Source organism: Serinus canaria, chromosome 12 (genome assembly GCF_022539315.1).
Source record: "Serinus canaria isolate serCan28SL12 chromosome 12, serCan2020, whole genome shotgun sequence".
Taxonomy (NCBI): Eukaryota; Metazoa; Chordata; class Aves; order Passeriformes; family Fringillidae; genus Serinus; species Serinus canaria.
The window spans coordinates 20,866,495-20,888,430 of record NC_066326.1 but is presented as its reverse complement, the minus strand read 5'-3'; the positions used below and the strand labels follow the sequence as shown (position 1 = coordinate 20,888,430).

The 21,936-nt window shown below is 43.0% G+C and overlaps 1 protein-coding gene across 2 annotated transcripts in view; it reads left to right on the top strand.

Moving 5' to 3' along the window:
- Window positions 1-8,803: 8,803 nt before the first annotated feature.
- BICD2 (BICD cargo adaptor 2) overlaps window positions 8,804-21,936 on the top strand; it is a 50,959-nt gene continuing 37,826 nt past the window's right edge. Inside the window, exon 1 of one of the 2 annotated variants that reach the window (XM_009090953.4) lies at window positions 8,804-9,231. In XM_009090953.4, coding sequence (XP_009089201.1) covers window positions 8,992-9,231 — 240 coding nt within the window. In that variant the 5' untranslated portion in view covers window positions 8,804-8,991. The remainder of the gene's footprint in view (window positions 9,232-21,936) is intronic. The other variant, XM_009090954.4, reaches the window with a different exon arrangement.

Sequence of the window (21,936 nt, the reverse complement as noted above, 5' to 3'; positions counted from 1 at the left end):
GGCTATGCCACGGCCCGTTCGCCAATGCCATTCGTGCTCCTCCTACGTCACTGGTCACCGGGCGAGCGTGGGACAATCATGGTGGGGTGGTGGGGTTGACCCGGACCCCCGGTCCTTGCCCTCGGTACCATCCAAACCCGGGCCTGCGCTTCCAAGCACTCGCTGTGGCTTCCCGCCGATTCCGCGTGTCCCCGGATCCAGCCCTCAGATCACCCCCAGCACCGAAGAGCCGGGGATGAGCCCAAGGCGTTTCTTGCCTCAGCTCCAGATTTCAAGATAAAGGCAAAAAGCCTTTTAGGCTTTTGGAAGGAAGATGTTTGCAATTGTCAGGCCTGCTTAAAAACCCAAAGCCATGCTCCATGGCCTGTCTTTGGGAGCCAGAGAGACATGACATGGTGAAATAATCCAACCATTTGGTCCAGAATGATTAGAGCACTGTGGACCTCATTGACATGACATTGTTTCCCTCTTTCTCTCTTTCTGTATGCACATACCTAGGTGTATGAATACAAAGCATGTGTATAAAACTGCTGAAAATTTAAACTTACAAATTTCATACCAAAGCAATAAAATCTCCCAGTTTTGGGTGGGTTATCCTACAATTTCCACTTCTTTTGAGAAACATTTCTTGCTAGTGGATATGTCAGGCAGAAATCTGAGACATCAGGGTACTATCATCTTTGGGAACTGACACCATCAAAACTGCTTCTAATGAGCTCGATGGTGTGGCAAATAGGTATGATTTGTGCTGACAAAATTGAAACAGTAATCAATATTGATACAGTAATTAATATTTGGGAATAATAAAATAGTTTAAAAGGTGCAAATGCCAAGAAAGAAAGAGAGAGGAAGGGTTCCACACCCCACCGCCCCCCCCCCCTTTTCAAGCAGGAAGGAGCAAGAAATAATGGTTACTAAAAATTACCAAAGAAGAAGGAAAAACTGGTTAGGTTTCAAGGATATGTTAATTATATGAGATTTATTGCTTTGGTGCTTGGAACATGGTATTATGTTAGTTTTGGCTTACATTATACTAGCTTGGCTTACATTATACTAGCTTGGTGTGCATGTGTAACCCAAAAGGTGAATTAAAGGACATTGAGGAAGAGGAGAGGCCTTCATCCAGAGACGACCCCCGAAGACCAATGCGACCACCCAAAAGAGTGGCAGAGCATGTGCAGTTAAAGGTGGTGATGGGGCGAAGGTAGAAGTGGGATGAATCAAAAATGGGAGGAGTTGGCATTGACATATGACATAAAAGGGGGAATTTTCGTTTGGCAAGCTTGTACGTGAGGTGGCGGGGGGGATCCAAAGACCTTGCACTCCATACCCCGCGCAGATATGTTTCCTGTACAGTTATCTTTTTTTGCTTATGCGCTATTATTGGAACCAAATTATCCCTTATTTTAACCAAATTGTATCCAATTTTGTATATCCTAAGCTACTCAATTAAAAATTGCTGCTACCTTTAATATTATTTGGGTTTTTTTTTTGATGAAGGGATAATTGGGCGAACATATAAATGGTAAAGCCTTTTTTGGAAAATAAATTAATTGATGGATATTATAAACTGAAGCAATTAAAGCTTACCTGATCTGTGATCCTTTTATCCCTCATTCAAACATGGTCTCTGAATGCTTTCAAAACCTTCTCGCTGGTACCAGTTTATTCGCAGCTGGCTGCAAACCTGGGACAAACTTCTCAGGGGTCAGAAGGTGCCTTTGAACGGATATTTAAACTGATCCAGCCATACCCTACAGCCCTACTGAGTAAGAACAAGGCCTATACACTAATGATCAGGATTTCTTAGGCCATTGGTTTCTCCCAGATCGTCACTAATCCCCAGAAAATGCTTTCCTGCCTATGTTCTTAATGCCTAATTAACACCCTCCAATGGTGATTTCTCTGCCTAAATACAATTTTTCCATTCCCCCTTAAAGGCATTGAAGACCCCAATACTTTCCAATCAAGGCACACACTTTCCAAGAAGCACAGCAGCCTATCAGTTGCACTTCAATTACTGGGAAATAAGATCCATGAGGAGTATACATACGTCAGATGACACTTTGTACATCTGCAGGAAATGCATTAGCCATTAAAAACCTCCTGATCCCAGTACTGCATTTACATTCCTGATCCCTCTCTCAATGTCCCAGTGGAAGTTACAATGCAGATGACGACTGTCAGCTTTGGTAACCTTTCTTGGAAAAAATGTTTTTTCAGGACTTCCTTCAGCTCAACCAAGCCAAGCAGCAAAGAGCAATCATGATAAAGTGGTTAATAAATTACTTCTCACTCCTAGTGGGCAACTCAAGTCTTACTTCCTGCATCCATGATAACTGTTAAAAAACCCCAAATCCTTCTGGTTATTGCACACAGCACAGGTTTCACAGCATCTTTTTTCAGTCCTGTGGAGGGATGGGATATTTGGAGCCCCATTTTAGAGAGAAGGTGTTACCCTGTTCAGAGGGGTCTCAGGATGAGGGAAGAGACGACAAAGTTGACTCCATGCATCAGAAGGCTTGATTTATTATTATATGATATATAAGATATAAAAACTATACTAAAAGAAAAAAGAGAAGGATTTCACTACAAGGCTAAGCTAAGAATAGAATAGGAATGTCTAAACAAGGTCTTCTCAGCCCGAGACGGGCCGGACAGGTGTTCTGTGATAGGCTCTCAATTGCAAACAGTCTGAAGGGGCCAATCACAGACCTTCCCGTCGCATTCCACAGTAGCAGATAAGAATTGTTTACAGTTTGTTCCTGAGGCCTCTCAGCTCTCAGGAGAGGAAAAATCCTAAGTAAAGGATTTTTCATAAACCATGTCGGTGACAAGAAGGAGCTAAAGCAAATGGAGAGGAGCTAATCCTCCTTCATTGTGCATGCTCTGGTCAAATAGCCTGATATGGTTTTTCAGAGCACATGGAAGGATGTAGGTGACCCCTCCACTACTCCTCATATGGGAGAGACACCACGTGCATCTCTGCCAGCAGGGTGTTAAGCTTTTCCCCTGATGGCAGTTTCTCCAGACCTGCTTGTTAAACTTTTCTGTCTTAGGCAATTTCTCCATCACATTCTTCAGCAATACCTACCTTCTTACTGGTCTGTAAAAATGAATTACCACCTTCCTTTCCATGCTTTCCACAGCAGTTCAGCACAGTGGAAAGTGCATTTGCATCCATAATTTAATACAGAGAAACCTAAATTATTCTTTCTAAGGTACTTCCTGTTTGGAGCAAACATATTTAGATAAGGAGAGGGAGCCATCTCTCTGTCATTTGTTTCCTACAAATAATCTGAACTTAGTAAATTCTGGCCTGAATTTTGGAAGCACATCCATCCTTGGTTAATAACACATCTCTTTATTGCCTTCTCTATTTTGTTATTTCTTGTCCGCTTGAAATCTCTAAGAGCTGCAGGGTTGATGCTTGTTGTTCACATGAGCTGCCTGCACCATGATACCAGAACTGAGTGACTGGGAGAGAATGCAGGAACTATTTCAGTCATGTTGCAAAATGACTTGTTCCAGATATTTGCTTCTGTAAACATCCTTCGAATTTTAATAATCATCTCAAAATTGGACAAGAGATAATTTCTCTCTAACAGTGACTAAATAGACACTCTTCCTATTTCTCCCTCCAGTATAGAAATTGGGGTAAACATGCAAAAAAGCATCCAGCAAATTATTACATTTGGCTTGACCCCTAATTGTTGTGGTGTTATGAGAGCCCCCAGCAAGAGGTGAGAGATGAGAATTGACTCCAAATCCTCAGAAGGCTGATTTATTGTTTTGTATGATATATATTATATTATATTGATATTATATTAGATATATATTATAGATATATTATATATAGATATATATTATATTGATATATATATATTATATATATATTATATTATATTATATTCATATTCATATCATATCATATCATATCATATCATATCATATCATATCATATCATATCATATCATATCATATCATATTATATTATAACGATATACTAAAACTATATTAAAGAACGAGAAAGGAGACATCAGAAAGCTAGACAAAAATGATAATAAAAACCCATGACTGACAAGAGAGTCTGATACAGCTGGACTAGGATTGGTCATTAAGTAAAAACAATTCACATGGAACTAATCAAAGATGCACCTGTTGGTAAGCAACCTCCAAACCACATTCCAAAGAATCAAATAATTATTGTTTACACTTCTTTTCTGAGGCTTCTCAGCTTCTTAGGGGAAAAATCGTGACAAAGGATTTTTTCAGAAAATATCACGGTGACACCTAATTGTTCTAATGCTTTCCTGAAGGTAAAATAAGAAGTTCTCAAACTCTATGTTCAAGGCCACAGCAACTTACCAGACAATCATCACACATACCAGAGAAAGAAGGGCCAGGAATCCCAGTGGATCCTATTAATCCTTTGCCATTACTATTTACCTCAGTTTAGGCACTTTTCTGGTGGTTTTGTTTTGTTTTGTATTGTTTTGGGGTTTTTTCTGTTCAGCCCATGTGTCTGAACTAGTAGCATGCTTATTTTACCTGGCAGCTAGAATCACTCAGCCCTATACACTATATCACCTTCCACCAGCTCAGACCCATGTCTATGGTTCATACAGCTCTCTTGGAACGTTTCCTCGACTACAGCTTATTTTAGCTTTACTTTTGCTACCCACTCCCAAGGGTCTGTACTGGGACTGTAGTTCCTGTGAATCTGTGCTTGTGGAAGTGGGTTGTGTCTTATGTTTTCAAGATATTTTTCCCCAGGCCTAAAGGCAGCATCATGTGGAATGGCAGAGAGATGGATGGAGGACAGCAGTTCTGCCATGGAAGCCTGGGACCAAGGGCTCTTGCCACTGGAGGTGACAGTTTGACACCTGGAAGTTGCTTTTCCTTTCTCATGCTGTTGGCAAGAGCCACAGCTGTCTGTGAAGGGAAGAGCAGCATTTCAACTGGCAGTGAGCAAAATTGAAGGCAGTAGCAGCTCTAGCAACTGTAATTTTGAGGGCAACACAAATGGACTTGAATACCAGAGTAAAACTATAATCTGAAGATATCGCTCTCTTTCTTTTTCCTCTCTCATTTCTCCCTCTCCTGCCCTCCAGAGCAAACTGAGCATTTGTGCTAATTCATCAGCTGATTCAGCTCTTTGCTTGGAAATTTTGTTGTAGATGACAGAGGTCATCTTAAGTCAACAATCAGAGTCTCTGTGATAATAGCCTGAGGATGGAGATATCAGTTCCCTTTCGGTACTGGGATCTGGTTTCCTTCATGCTACTTGTCTTTTGGCAGGGTAGATTTTTATTTTGGCAGGTTTTTGCGTTTTGGGGTTTCTAATAATTTCTTTGACCATCTGTGTATAAAGACCTCAACCAAAGAGAAATACATACTGCACTGAACAACAGTATGTTAAATGTTAATCCTCACAGCTGTGATAAACGGGGAAAGAGCATTCAAGTCATTACACCAATCTTCATTAAGTATCTTGGTGCTGACAGACTATTTCTCTGGAATTTACTTGTTGTGTAAAAGAGAAGGAAAAAACTTTTCTTTTCCTAAAACCCCCTTTGAGTATTTCCAAGGTGATTATGCAGTTCCTTTATTTCCCTCAAGAATGAGTTTTAATACTTTGAAAAATCATGGGGTGTTTTTATCTGACATAGGCTACATATACTGAACAGTCTAGAGGATTTTAAGTTCATTTTCACCTAGGGTCATTACCATACCTTTACCAAACACCTAAGCAGTCCCAAAGTCTTATGCCTAAAGTTGGGTTTTTTCCTGTAGAAAATAAGATGAGAAATTTGGAACAGCTTACTATGGTTTCTTATGGCTGTTTCAGGGCCAACTTAAAGACTTTATTGTTCTGGTGTTTGCTATAGCTTAGCTGTACACAAATGCATTGGATAAAAAAAGAGATTGAAACTATGATGTGCTGTACCACGCTAATTGTGGTACACTTGGAACTTATCCAAAGTAATGTATAAAAATAAAGACATCCAGAAGGAGTTTCCTGTCTGCAGTGACCCCAGTTTTAAGCACAGGTTAGACTAGTTTACACATTCAGATACCTGAATGTTTTCCAGCACTGGATTATAGTGCCTACCTGCTCTGGGATTTGGACTGAGGTTAAATAAAATTAGCATTGCAGGACTTTGCCTTTGCTATGACTTTTCCACTAGGGAAAATTTTTTTCTGCAGGGCAATTTCCACAAAAAACACTACCCAAATTTATTTTAGGATCCAAGATGGTTCTTGTATAATTCTATCACTTTGTTCTCAGCAGATAGTTTTAAAATCTCAACAGGAAAAAGAAGAGCAACTATCTCCAGATGCCGTGTAAGTCTATATCACAAAGTACACTTGGCCATGACACCTTGAATCAGTGGGGTGGCAGCTAAGCCTTTGCATTGATGGAGTTTGGGGACAGTGACCTGGGGAAATGGGCAATGGTCTCTGGCTGTGCTCAGGAGCAGGTGATGGGCACTAGCTAGGCTGTACTCCTCCACTCATTATACAAGCTTTTACTATCCTGCATCATTATCTTGAAGAATGATGGGAACCTTAACTGTGACAAGTTACTCCAGTTTTCTGAAAATGGGCAGGAATGCTTTCGAATTAGCTATTGCAGTATTTATAATTTCTGCCTTTTCATCTTGGGCAGTTTATAAAATAATGAAGTTTGAAACCTAGAGAAAAGCAATAGTTCTAGATATGACTAGAAAACAAATTACCCAGTGAATTTGTGCTATGATGAGTTGATCAGCTCATCTCTATTAATCCCTCAAACTAGTCAGATCTCACAATTCAGTTGTAATCCCAGAAATAATCAGGATGTGAACTGAAGCTCTCTGTCCTGAGAGCAAGTCATTACATGTAGGTTTCAGTTTAGTAGAGGGAGGAGCGCTGATGGGTAGCTAATACGCTTGAGCACAGAGCTGCAGAGAAAACCTGGAATGAAGGCTCAGAAAATATGAGGTAAAAGAAAACAAGCCAGTATTTATTATTAAAAATATCTTAGTGATGAATCCATTGTGAATGGGTGGGACTAGCAATGCTACCTGCTTGCTCAGACAGAAGAAAAACATAAAAGGCCATAAAGAAATCCTAATCTGAAAAACAGTGTGTGGAGGAGAGGTAATGCTGTTATTTTCCTCACTTATCTTTATCAAAGAATCAGAATGTTTAAACCCCTAAAAACATTCTGTGACAGTCATGATAGTACAGAGGCACACAAGAGTGAAATGCCTCCTACTGAGAAAGTAAAAAACTAAATTAATTTCACATGCAGACTCTAAGCTGAGGACATTTATTTGCTGCTTCTAAGGTTTGGGTGACTGAGTGTCACATCAGTGCTCACAGACAAATGCATACCTGCACTTGTTGCATAGGGAGCTCTAGACAGTGTCAGGACCCTGACTCTGGGTCAGAAAAATTGACCAAGGCAGCTTCATGACTAACAGGTAGCATTCAGCCATGACACAGCTTATTAAAGGAATAAGTGCACAGGCAAAAGTTCAAAGTAGCTTGAAAAAACCCTGCAGCTGTGAGTAAAAACGTTGCTTTATGTTTGAGACCTTGTGGAGTGCTCAAACATGTTATTGTTTTTATTTATTATGCTTGCTATTTGCTCACCAGTTCATTACTGATTGTTTTTGACACTGGAAGAAAATCCAAGCCGCACTTGTTGTATGAAGGGATGATGAAGCTGTAGGGCTCCTGACCATGAGAGTGAAGCATCTCCCCACCCCACAGGGACACACACATCCCACCTTTATGGGGCTGCTTAGGAGCTGAAATGGTCTAACTAGTAGAGGTTTGTCTCTGTTCAGTCATCAGTATGCTTTAGAAATTAGTTCTACCCCAATGAGTGTCCCAGTCCCTGTGCTTTTGCCACCAAATGTGCCCAATGGGTGTAAACTGGGGCAAAGACTCATGCCATTTTCGTCACAAGCTGGCAAATCCTTTTCAGACAGCACATTATAGCTGCCCAAGTGTCACTGTCCCACGGTTGGTCCCGGCACTGGCTCTTGATGCAACCTATCCCTCCTTTCATCAGGTACTTCAGCCATAGGGGAGCAGCTTGTCCCGTGGCCGTGATTATCCTCAGGATGACTCGGGGGACATGGTTTGGTCCCGGTCGGTGAGCAGAGAACGCCTTGTAGCAGATATTCCACCTCTAGATGCAGAACACCGGAAAGAGTGAGATGCTAGAAGCTCTCGTGTGGGGCCGGCCGGTATGGGACTGATGCTAGTCTCCTGTGACCCTCTGTCCTCTCCGTGCTGCTGTGGCACCGCCCGCCGCACCGGAACGTCTTCCCCCCCTCACCACACACTGTGGTGCACGGGCCTCATCTTTCATACCCAGTCGATCCCGACGCTTTCTCAAACCCGCCACGAAAGCCCTCCTGAGCGTGGTCCGGGTCGCCAGGGCGTATACACGGGCTGTGTGCACGGGACATGTGCCCACGGTCCCGGGGCCTGTGCCCGAATTTGTATCCGGGGTCACTGGAGGGGGGGCGGGGTGCATTCGCTGTCCGGCCAGGCCGTCCCCGGGTACCTCCGGCCCTATGCTCTCGCCGTCGCGCTACCCCGCGCCGCCCGGCAGAGGTCGCTCTCCTCGCCCCTCCCACCACCCTCGCTTTTCGCGGTGCTTAACGGGAGCTGTAGTCCAACGAGCCGCGCAGTGCGCGGCGCGGCGAGTACTGAGGACTCCCACTCCCAGCGTCCCGCGGGGCGCCGGCCCGGTCGTGCCTTTTGAATGATTTCACTGCGTTCGGCGCTTGCGGCGAGTGCAGCGGCGGCGGGCGGGATCCAGGGAGGATCCGCGACGGGTGCGGCGCGCCCCTGGCCCGTCGATGGCGGCCCGAGCGGGCCCTGCCGTGGCCGCTTGCGAGCCGTGCCGCTGTTAGGAGTGGTAAACGGGCTGCGCATTCACCCCTTCGTCCATCCGCCTTGGCGGCCGGCGGTACCTCCGCCGACATGTCGCTGGCCATGGAGGAGGAGGAGTACGCCCGGCTGGTGATGGAGTCGGAGCCCGAGTGGCTGCGGAGCGAGATCAAGCGTCTTTTCCAGGAGCTGGGCGAGACCACTCGGGAGAAGATCCAGGCGGCGGAGTACGGGTTGGCAGTGCTGGAAGAGAAACAGCAGTTGAAGCAGCAGTATGAGGAGCTGGAGCTGGAGTACGAGACTATCCGCACCGAGATGGAGCAGCTGAAGGAGGTGAGGCGGAGCGGCGGCAGGTGGGCGGCCTGGTCCTGAGCGCGGCCGTGGCGGGTGGAAGGGCGAAGGCAAGCGCGGAGCGGTGGGAACGGGGCCGCTTTGGAGTCGGGGAGCGGCAGGTTGAGGGTCCCCGGGGCTGCTGTGGGGAGACCGGCGGGTTCCCAAGCTTCGACCTGGCTCCGGCAGGGCGGTCGCCCCTTACCCAAAATGACAGCTCCGAGGTGCCTGGCTGCAGGCCGGCCCAGAAGAGGGAAGGTATGGGACAAAAAGGTCTTTCTGCTCCAACTCCCGCTCCTGTAAAAGGGGAGGGGAGCAGATAGACGTTTTTCTTTCTCTTTCCGTCCCGTTCCGCCTCGGGATCCGGTAGGTGGGCCGCCCCAGGGCTGCTGTAGGGCGAGAAGCCGGGTCGGGGCTGCCGCCACCGCGCCCCTGGGCAAAACCCAAGCAGGTGGCGGGGGGCGAGGGCCGCGGCCAAGGTGCGGTGGCGATTGTCATATGCCTGCTTTTGTGTGGAAGGAGAAATCTTACGTTGGTGTTAGTCATTTACTCAGCGGGGACCACCACCAAAATAATACCGCAGTCTTCAGTTCGTATAGCTTTGTTTTGGTGCAGGTCCTGCTGTTGACATATTTTTTTATTACTTTCTATTTTAAGGGAAATTCCAGACCTAATCTTTACAGGAGAGTAAAGTTTGTCAGTAGAAACACTGTATTAGGCAATTTGCACATTAACTTTTTCTCATGCAAGATCTCTTTTAGGTGTGGAATGTGGGAAAAGTGCTGTCCGGGGAACAGTCAGAGAATGCATAGTGGTGGTTTGCGCTCCTTATGAGCTGATCCTGTCCGCATGGCCCATGGGAACTTGTCTGTGTATAGCTTTGTTTGATTCAGTGATTTGGCATGCAGGCAAACCTTGTGCTGCTTTTCAGGTGATTTAGGCCTTGCCTTGTGATACAGCCTAAGAGGTGAATATAGGTGGATTTGACCTGTACAAATTGTATCCAGTGGGGCTTAGCTTTAGTTTATTCAGTTGGAGATGGATTTAAAGTAAAATCAGAATACAGTATTTCAAAGGAAAAATAAATGCTTGTAACAGACTGGTATAAAATCAGCTGACTTGGTGAATGCCCTCCCTTCCTGCTTACTATATATCTTTTGGTCTTGTAGAAAAAGCTTTATTTTGCTTTTATTGCATTAAACAAGTATAAGGAAAGAGGCTAATTGCTTTGAATTACATGACTATAAACTTGTTAACTAAATATGCAAGCTGAACGGATATGCTGCTGTTCCTAAAGCCACCTGAGACCAGCACAGTTACAGCAGCATACAGGAGCAGAAACTTGGAGGTCAAGGGCAGAGGCAGATGTAGAGTTGAACTCAAGGGAGAGAAAAGTCAGTAAACCCAGTTGGTAGGTGGAATGCGAGACATAGCGTGGAGAGGTTACGGGACTGGCCCAACCTCATTCAGCAAGGCAGTGCCTGACACGCCAGTGGGAGCCAGGATGCTTCCATCACAGGTAGTGCTTTAGTCACTGGGCTGAGCTATGTGTGTTTAAGCATTGCATGTTTTGACTTGCAGATGGAGAAAAGCTTGATGATATTGTCTTTTCATTTAGGGCTGTAACAATTGAGAAGCTTGTAAAAGACTTTAAAAAGAAGAAGAAAAAAAATGGCAGAATCAGCAATGATTCACTCTTTTTTGCTTTTAACATTTTGAAGGATTTGCTTTGTGTGTTCATGTCCTGCTCTAATTAAGTCAAAACCTGGGAAGCAGACAATTCTGGGAACAGCTTGAGGACTCTGATAGCCTACTCAGGGAAAGAGCATTGCGCCTCTAGCTTTCTTGTGATGCTGTGCAGGAATCTGGTTTGCTGTAGATCTTGTAAACCTTTAGCAGATGTATGAAGCATATGCTTGGAGAGGGAATTTATCATCTTTGCTGTTTTATGCAACTTCTTGTTTTTCCCACACTCAGAGGAGCGCTGCATATTAAACTTACTACATGTCACGCTCCAGCCTAAAGGGACCCCACCTTGGGTTACTTAAGTTGTTCTTGGGGAATGTGGGAGATCGATGTGAAACTAGAACAGTATTGCTTTCCATCTCTTGCTTCTTAACTGTGACTTCATGCAGCCTTTTAAGATACAGCCCTTTTAGTCTCTGTAGAGCTTACTTTGTTCCTCTATGTTGGGAGAGCTAAGAGCATAGGCCATGTTAGGCAGGGTGCAGGGCAAGCACCCTGGTAGATGGTGGTTTTCTGTCCTGCTGGTATTGTAGATTTGGATATGCTTTAATTAGTTTAATATTATGAATAATTCCTGTATCATGGCCCTATTCATACCATTGGTAAATGGGTTCAGAGCATAGGAACTTTATGATGCAGTTTGTTGAAAGTACAGGCTTTTCTGCTATAGTCATCGTGTCTTTCTGGCCTGATTCTCCTCCCTGCCACCCAGTCCCCAGTGTGGCAGAAATTCAGAGCCTTAACCTCCACTGTTGTATCCCTTTGGTGAGTGTGAATGGCCTTGTCAGAGTGGTATCCTCTTTGGTAAAGGTGTCAGTTTAATAGTAATACTTACTCTCAGTATTGGCAATCCAAGTTGTCCTGGTGAAAATGGGGAGCTGCTCTGTCCTTGCACTGCTGAGCCTTCACACCAACCCCTTTTTAACTGGGGTCAGGTTTTCTGTAAGTTTGTTCTTTTACTGGTATGTGTGCTGACTTGATCTCCTTTATCTTTTAAGGTCCTTTCTGCTGCATTTCTTCTGTCATGTTATTTGACAGAACGAAACTGAAATACAAACTGTCTTCCCAGGAAGACTGACTTACTGTTATTTGCAGTACCACCTTTGCTTTTGTAAAAAAGAATTAATTTCAAACCGTAGTAAAGATTATGATAAATGTTTTCCCTAGTTCAGAGAAATAAAATACTGGCTTTCTTGTGGTAAAATACTACATTGTGTTGTGAACATATAATTTTATTCATTTTTTACTCCCTCTAGGAGATGAAGTAACTAAGTTTTTTCTGTAGGCTTTGTTTCAGCTGGTAAGTCACCCTGCAAGCCTTTGTGATACTGCCAATGGTATAAATGACAGGGCTGACTACATGCCTGAGCTGGGACACTTTTCTTACATGGATGATGCATATGATCACGCCTTTGTGCACTCCAGCTTGCAAAGTGATTGTCTGAGGATTCAGTTATTGCTTTCCTGATGATTTGTGGGGGAATGTGGCATGGAAGGCTTGCTTGAAAAAGAGGTTATCTGCTCTGCTCAGTAGTTCAGGGTTGCTTTGAGATGTCAGATTCATAACCAGCTACTAGCTCAGTTATGAAACTGGCTGCTGTCCAAAGCTCCTTTCTGATTAAGAGGTTATGTTTTATTGGTGATTGTAGAATTGTGTTTAAACCCTTGGAAAACACGGGTGTTATGATTATTGTTTCTGTAGCTATGTAAAAATTCATAAGTGGACTATGTCTATCCTTAAAGTCTTAAAGCATGTGTCAGTATGTCACAGTTAGTGTAATGTAGATGGTTTGTGGTTTTTAAGGGGAGAACAAGCTTACAAAAGTACTGGCAATGATCCTCCACAGAGCTCTTGATTTCTTTGTATGGTAACAGTGGCCCTTGTTTCCATTTTTTGCCTTTAAGAATCATGTATTGACTTAATTGCCATTTTATGACTTCTCTGTAGGTGATTGCTGGGTAATCTTGCAAGCTGACTTTGAAAGAAACGTTTCCCATGAAGCCCAAGTGGGGTGTATGATGCAGCTGAAGTGATGTGTCCCAGGCTGTATTGCTGACAGAAGTTTTGCTTAATTGACTTCTAAATGTACTAATTAATTTGGTACATTATATTTCATCCAGGCTGGTTTAACATTTCATTATGTTACATTTTATTAATGTAACATTTAACTGTGCTTCTTCAGAAGTGAAGGAGAAATCATTGCCTTTCCTGTCTACCTCATGTAATGTTGTGTACCTTGTGGATGGACATTGTAAACTGCTTGCTGAAGTAGCAGTGATTTTCCCCACTGGATTTATCAGAGCATTTTGCCAGTTTGTACTTCTGTGCTCATTTTGTGTGTAAGAACATAAAGGCAAAGAGGGAAGAAACAGCTAGGCTAAAGGTACCTAACAAACCCATGACAGACTGGGATTAGACCCTCTGTGCACATGAATTAATGCTGGATTGACCAAGTCTTTGTATTTAATAATGGTAAATAATGATGTTCAGTTTCAGTACCTTTAAGGCCTCAGGTACACATTTGCAGCCTCTTCCTATCAAATATTCAGGTGATGTATTGATTCCTGCTGAAAGAAAAAGATGTTAATATTTTTGAGATTATCTCTAACTTTGCAGCACTGTTAAAATCAAAGGATTTAATGCATAAATTAAATGTTTATTTAAATAGACCAGCTTAGGTGAAATTTAATTCTGGTTATACAGATGTACCACTGCAAATTGAATTTAGGAAACTGATAGCAATTTTTCACACACTAAATGAAAATGGTTATGCTTTGGTGAATCTGTCTTGGGGACTTAGTGGTGATTGTTACTTGGACTTCAACACCTGCCACACTTGAAATGTTAGAACACAATTGCTGTCTCTACTGTCAAATCAGACTGAAAGCTGTGGGTGGGGTAAACAAAATATTCCTGTGTAAATTAGCCTCTTATATTTTGATAAATCATAGTTGCTTTATATGAAGAATAGAGGCACCCCTGATATTAATCTGATGTTTGCAGTGATATAGACACTTAGTACCATGTTATGGAAAAGCTACTTTTCTCACATATCCTTATTTAGGAAAAAAACAAAATGTGAAAAATTATATGTCCAATTCTTCCTGGTGTACTAGAAATAGTAACCTGTAATGTCTCATGTTACTAAGTTTTTGGGTTTTTTTTTTTGCCAGTGTTCCTTGAACTGCCTTTCTTCAAAATAATAAATAATATTCTTGAAAATATTATTTCAGAATATTTTATGAAATTGCTGGATGTTCTTCTTGGTCTTTTTCTGATAAAATTAAGTATACCTTATGGATTAGAATAACCGTAAGTATTTGGATGAATAGTAAGGAACTTGTGGTGAAATTATTTAAAAAACCCCCATGTTTCTGCAGAGGTGGTTTTCCCCAAACTGCTGTAGTCTCAGCTGAGAGCTGGGTCTTGGGGGAAAAGTCGTGTTTTACTTTCAAATTGAGGTGCTTGTCTGTGCCTTGGCCCAAAATGAGGCCTGTCCCTGACCACTAGCAAGCATTAGATAATTTGTTTCTAAGTTTTTCATTAAGTTTAACCCAAGTTTCCATGTTTGTCAGCCATAGGGCAATTTGCTACCTATTTTTTCCCTGGAGGTGTGGCAGCACTGTTTGCTGTCCTGTGGAGGGGATATAGAAAAACTATGCTGTGTTGTTATTTTTCTTTCTTTTGGTTTTATTCTTAAATTATGTCAGTACCCCAGTTTGGGTCACAGGCATGTTGTATGTGGCTGTGCAGGTACCACCTCACCTAGAGGGTGTTAAAGCAGCAGCAAACAAGAAATGAGAAGAGCAGCTTTAGCTATTCTTTCTGCTGAGCTTGGCAGTGAAGCTGCTGCCTTAACAGCACAGACAGCAGCTGCACAGCAAGTGGGATCTGTCTGGCCTGGCTGCTGGGAATTAGCAGTCCTGGGGATGCTGCAGTGGCAGTGTTGTTCAGGCTGGTGGCTTTGGTTGAGGTCTGTCCTGGAATGTAGTCTCTCTTGGTAGCATTTCTTGTGTTTAAACAAATAAATTGTTCATTAGAGCCTTGCATTTGACATCCTTCAATGTGCAGTCCGATGAGGGTACCTGGGAGCTGGGGCTTGAAGGTAGGATGGGAGGCTGCCTGGGTGTTCAGAGAACAGGGGCAGACCATCTTTGCATGAGAAACACTAGACCAAATGCTGCACACTTGTGGCTTCTTTGAACAGGCACTGCAGGGGAAGATTCCTCCCAAATAGTATTGCTGAGGACTGAACTCAGAAGGCTTCACAGTGAGGGGTATCCATGTGTTCTCACACCCCTGAAGCAGAAGTTTGTGCAACCCCTGATGTGGCAGATGTCCTGCCTGGAAACTGAAAGTCTTAAACCTAGAGTCACTGATGTTTCATCACACAGGCTGTTGCGGTTTCCTCATTTCAAATCTTGATTCATCCTTGGAAACACGTTTGCTAGTTTCAGGGGTATTAATACCCAATATATCCCTTTGACTTAATACCCAAAATATCCCTTTGACCAGACTTTTTTCTAGTCTGCAGGAGAATTCTAATGATTTGGACAATTGCCTCATTTTACTAGGAGGAGGCAGGAGGGTGGGAGCAGCAGTTGTCAAGTCTATGCATTGCCCCCAGACTTAATAGGTTCACCATTTCCTCTTTCACTCTATGGTATGTGAGCTTGTGACTAATCTGTAGCAGCTTCAGGCTGTAAGATGGCTTCCAGAGGGTGATGCATACTCCAGGCATTCATTTGCTTTCTTTCTCTGCTTTTGGCAGACTGCAGAGAATTGTTTATTCAGATTTGGTAACGCAGCAACAGAGGAATATAGTGTGGGTTTGACATATGTCTACAAAACCTCAGCAGAGGGAAATGACAGATCAACTTTGCCATCCAAATGAATGGAGGACCCTCCATTTCAGGGAAGAACCAAAGTTTTAGGTATAATAGCTGTAAACTTTGGCTTTTTTTCTTAGTTTCCCCATTCTCCATCTCATCTTCCTTTTACCTCCTACTCTCCTCCCCCTCCTCTCTCCTCAGCTGTTTTCTGGCTGAAATGTATACCAGGCAGCGGATGTCAGGCTCACCTCACTTTGGAGTGGGGACTTTCCTGAGGAGTCTTCTAAAAGGTGTGGTCTGTCGTGCCCTCAGACGGGTTTGCCACTGGGGCTCTGAGCAAGCAGAGATATGGGGCTAATTTGGAGTGTTTGACCCCAGCGGAGTTGAAGCTCAGTGTGGGAATGGGTATGGATTCTCTGCAGTCCTATGTCCATGTTTGGAAAGCAGCTATGCTGTTTGAGGCCCTATACAGCTCTTGCTGAAACAAGTGGTATGCTATGTCTGGTGGGGTGCTGAGACATGCTGGATGGCCCAGACTCTGCAGCATGCTGCAGTCCTTGGTCTCCTTAATTGATTTTTTTTCACCCCTCAGTCATTGCTGATGTGCAGTGTGGGGCTTGGCAAGCTCCCAGCATGGTGCAGAGTGCTGTGCTGTAGGCAGTGAGGCAGTATTTGGTAAGTTCATTAGGAAGTCCTGCATGTTCGCTGTCAGTGCTGTACAGAACTGGGCCTGTGGTTCAGCTCTGGCTCCAAAGCAGAGAAGTATGCTGACCTAATACCATAACAGGATCCAACCTGCCCAAGCCAAACAAGATTCATTGCTTCCTGTGCACAGAGAATTTGCTATATCTGATTTTCCAAGGTCAGAATTCACTGTATTTTTTGATGATGAAGAATGGTGTTTGTTTGGAGCTTGTTCTGTTGTATGAATGGGTAATTCTAAACCAGATGGGATTTTCTTGCATCTTGCTGCACAAGGCTGTGTGTGTTTTGAGGGAGAAATTTGGTTGCGATGCCCAAAGTGGCTGAGTAGCATGACATATCTGTAGTCCACTCAGCCCTCTATCTCTTGGAAGCTGTGGGTGAAATTTCTCAACAATGTGATTGATACTAGGAAGGAAATGAAAAAATGCGTTTTCATGCAGTCAGTATAAAATTATTTAGTGGTTTTCTACAGTGTCATTTGTAGAGAGCATCTGGCCTCTGAAATAGGAATTAGCTATTGTTGGATGAGTGTGACTGTCCCCAACAGGTCACAAGCAGTAACAAGCATGTCATGTAGCATGTGCCCTCACCTTTGGTACATACTATCAAACGAAGAAAGGTCATCTTGCCAAAACATACTTCTCTAATAAATGCAGGTCTCTGATTCAACAGAAATCATCCAGCAGCAGTCTGGATTTGAATTTTTCTCTGGCTCAGTTTAATACAGTAGCTTTGTGAGACTTATATCCATGTGAATAAAAACTTCTGTCTAACTTGTATCTTGGTTCACTGTGGTCAACAGCTGTGCAAAGCAATTCACTTGACTCCCTTTTGGGGATGCTTGCAGAAAGTATATGGTTTTAACCAAGAAATGGCTAGCCAGCCTCACATGAAAGTTTGATTTTGCAGACAGATAAGTCAGGTCTGTCAGTGGTGGAGAGCTGATGTTGGTCTTACTCCGGATTTGCCTGTTAATTGCTTGGTGTTCTCTTGCTCAAGGTGGTTTATTGGGGCAAGCATGCTAGGTGCTGTAACGGTAAACAGCAGAGATGGGATGTTCCCTGGAAAGGTGCCACACTGCAGCCTGTAGCTGATTTAGAAAGTGATGAGAGATTGTATTTTTTGAGTGAGATTCATGTTACAGTGGTTGGCATAGATGAAAAAGGTTCAGGATGTGCTGATGAGGAGCATCTGCTGGTAGGAAGGTTCATATGGATGCACTAGACATTTCTGGCTTTTGGTGCAGTTTACAGGGTTGAGTATAACGTCTGCTTCCACCTGAAGCTCTGTCAGGTTGCCTTTCAGACACCTTTGACTCAGAGACAAAATGCAAAATAGAAGGCATTTTTGCAAGTTTCTTCTTTAGGGGTTATTGATACCTTCTTTTTTTGCATGTATGTTTTACACTAATTGAGTCCAATTCAGGAAGCTACTTAAAGGTGGGCTGAAGCCAAGATATCCAAACTATTGCCTGGGAAACAGGACCACTTGCACTTAATGGCTAAATTAGAGCAGTGTTTGGGAAGTAAGATTGTTTTAGAACATTTCCCCCTCCCTACAGTGGATAAAACAAAGTCTTGTTCTAAGATAATTCAGTAATCATAGAAATATTTTAAGACCAAATTTGAGTCACTTGGAAGAAATCAAGCTGAGGAGTTGTTCAGCTCTAGCCTCCAGTATTATTTGTGTTGCTACAGAGCAGTCCATAAAAACTAAAGACTGAGCCTTAGCACATACATAAGTTACTACAAACACAATGTGCCATATGTAACTTATTTTCTATTCTTTGCCCATAGGCTATATGGCCTTCATCTTGGGAGTCACTGAAATCCCAACTGGACAATATCCTGAGCATGTTTTAGTGGTGACCCTGACTTTAAGCAGGAAGGTTGGAGTATATAACCTTAAAGAGCTCCCTTCCAGTCTTCAGTATCTACTGTATCTACTGTATCTATTGTTGCTTACATATGTATGTTTTTTACATACTGTGCTTTAAAAAATGCCCCATCGTTTAAATTCTGAAGTTTGAACTAATTTTTGTGGTTCATCCCCTCCTGCTCTATTTAGTCAGTGAATACACACTGAAGGATTGAGTAGCTGAATCTACATTTTACCAAGTGGAGCACATGAGATATATTAGTTGTGTGTCTGGACTTCAAGAGGGCTGACAGAATGCTATCTACTGTGATACTTGCAGCATTACCGCTTAGGAAAGGAATGCAGAGAAGAGTTAATCATCTGTCATTGTCAGGCATTTCATGGATTTTATAGTTTTATTCCTGCATGTAGACTTTTGCAGTGATCCTGTTAATCACTCTGATGTTTGGCCATTTTGAAGCCGTCCTCTCACCTCTGCATGTATTCTGCATCATTTAATTCTCTATACTTGTAAATTGCTAATGTAACTCCTTAAATAATGTGAATAAATTGTGGTTACCTTTAACTTCTGTGAGATTCTGGGGTAGGAAAAATCCTGTATTTCAGGACTAATTTTCACTCTTGTGAGTTGTATCACTTTTCTGGCCTTTAGGGTTCACAGTAGAGGTAGGCATAGTAGTGAATTGGAGTGAAACCATAGCTAGGACTCTTCATGGCTTGACTGAGGCTTAAGTACATACATACCTTGTGATCTCTTCTTTCTGAAATCTGTGGGGGTTTTAGGAAGTAGAGAGGGCCTCTGAGGGCTGGGTTGTAGACTTTTTGTCAAGGCTGCTGGGCTAGTGGCCTTGAGCATTGTCTGTCCTGGAAGTTTGGAGGAAAATTTTCCCATTGAAATATTCTGTTTTCCAGGCTCGCATGGAAAGGAAGAGTGTAGCTGTTTGTAGCTGGTTGTTCTAATGTAGCCTGTGTGGCCAGGTGCCCTAAAATATTAATGTCTTATTGGGATTGAAGCAAGTGGACTCTTTTAATGTGACACAAAGTCCATTAACATTAAAATTGATCTGATGTTCCCTTTTACCTCCCTATTGTTAGGGTTTTTGGGAAGGATAGTAAGGCATAAATTCCTTTCATGCTCCTCAGTGTGAGAGACTACAGCTGGGGAGCGTCTTGGAATCTGGCTCATCCAGGGAGGCTTTTGGGGTGGGTGAAGCCTCTGTGAGGCATCTGTTTGCTTTTAAGGTTCTTGGCTCTGGGAGTGGTGAGAACAGACCTCAAAGAGCATTTATCAGCCCTGTGATCTGCCGCTCTCAATGTAGCTGTGTATGCTCTTTTTCCCATAATAGACCTGAAAGAGCATTAAGGTTGACACTGTATTCCTATGTGTGCTTTATGAGAAATGTATATTCTTGTTTTATTAGCATTGTTCTCTGTGGCACGGGTCTTCTCCATAGAAAATTATTAATTTGATGTAAGTATTTTTCTTGCCCTAAGCTCCGTTTGTTGCCTGGTACCATGCTGTGCTAGTCATGTGTTAGTTTTGTCTTACTGCACATATGCACATAACATTAGGCTTTGTATGAAGAATGTGGCCTTAATCTTCAGTAGGTACTGCTGAACAAGGGAACAGAGCCTCCATGAGATGTGTAGTTCACGTAGATCCAAGTTTTATTGCATTGCCTCTAAGTTCAGTGAGGCTCTAAAGCTAGATTTTACTTCTAAAGGATTCCAGAGCTGTCGGGAGCAGCCTAGTACTTGGTGTCTGTGTACCCAGGAATGCTTTCCAGTGCCCAGGCTTAGGTTGTTTAACTCTTGAATTGTTTAATTTCTCTTGTGTTTTAAGAACTGCCTTAATGCTGCCTTTGGTGCTGCAGCAGGGTGTAGTTGTAGTGTTTTCCTATTGGACTACTGATCTAGTGTCTTGAAATTTCAGGTCTGCAGATTATATGTATATGTCTGTTTCTCTTTGTTTTTGTAGTGCCTAAGACTGCAGTAATAATGGAAAAGTTATGTTTGAGGAATTTGAATAACATCTGTGGGGATGGCTAGAGTTCCTCTTACTCAATTTCTTTCATTTTTTCTTTAACTATGTGGCCTTCATGTGCCTAAAACTAGTGTCTGTTTATTATGTAACAAGTCAGCTTGCTGAAATTCAAGCTCTAAATATGAAATGAACTCCTGGAGAGACAGAATTCTTCCTTGTATTCTTAAAAAGTAATACTGGTCTGCTTCAGTGTGTCATAGAGTACAAGATGCAACTCTCAGTTCTATGTTGGGATCAGAATTTTATTTTGGATTAACTGTGCTTTAGACATCAGTCCTGTATGGATGTATCCAGTGTTTCATTTGAGAATGAGCAGCAAGCCTAGCAGCCACAGTGAATGCAAAGTGTAATAAGGTCCAAGGATAACCAATAATATACTATTGAGTTTTTTCTAAGGTATTCTTGAGTGCAATGCCAGGCTACTTGGTGTTGAACTTTCAAAACTTGAAAGTTTTTTAGAAAGAATTCCCTGAGCAAATTACACAATTATTGGTCAGGTTTACTTCCAGGGTAGGAGACAAACTTCAGCCATAGGCTAAGAAACTGGAAGCAGTTAAGGCGCAAAGAGGATGAGGCTGCCCTTTCATATCTGAAGTGGACAAGCAGCTTACAGGCTCACGTCTCTTCTTCCCACTCCTACTTCATCCTACACTTGGTTTTGTTCCTCTTCCTTGGTTTCCTGTTTAATTCCATTGCAGTCGCTGATCATCCTGCTGCTGTTACCCTGTGCCACTATCTTGACTCTCATCTCTTATCTTTTCCCTTGGACACATGTTGTCTTAGATATCACAAGTTCTAGCATCATCATAGTGCAAGGATTTCGTATTGTCAGAGCTTCATGCCTTCTTGATGTTTCTCACAGGCAGCTCCTCTATGCACTGACTGTTTCAGGTCCTTGCAGTAGTAATCTGACTCCTCTCACTCCTCTTTCCTTACTCTTATATATCGCTAGTTCTTATTGGTTACAGGTGTGGCCTGTCACGATCAGGCCCGCCTCCAATCTTCAGCAACTGGTCCAGCTGCCACTCATTGGGGGATGAGATCACGCTCTACAGATGCATGCTCTTTGCCTCTTCCTTGCAAGATTTGCTTTCTCCCTTGACACTAGAACTTCTCATGGCTCCTTGTCTAATCAGTCACACAGTTTTCTTCTCCAGCTCCCAGCTTCCATGCTGCAGAGCTCTTTCTCCCCTCACTGGTTCCCAGTAAGCTGAGATGGTTCAGCCAGCAGGACAGTGGCTTCATCTTTCAGGCCTGAGGCTGTCGGAAATGCTAGGCACTGCCCAGCATGGGTAAGAAGTGGAGAGGAAGGGGGTTAAACCTTGATTTAAGGCCGTGTCTATGCATAGAAATTGTTACTTTTCACTGAACCTTTAAAAATAAAGCTGGCCTGAGTTAAACTGCTGTATGCTTTGGGATGTCCTATGCCAGCCTGAACTTGGATTAATCCAGCACAGATATAAAACACACGTTACTGCTGCAGCAAAATCTGTTTGAACAAG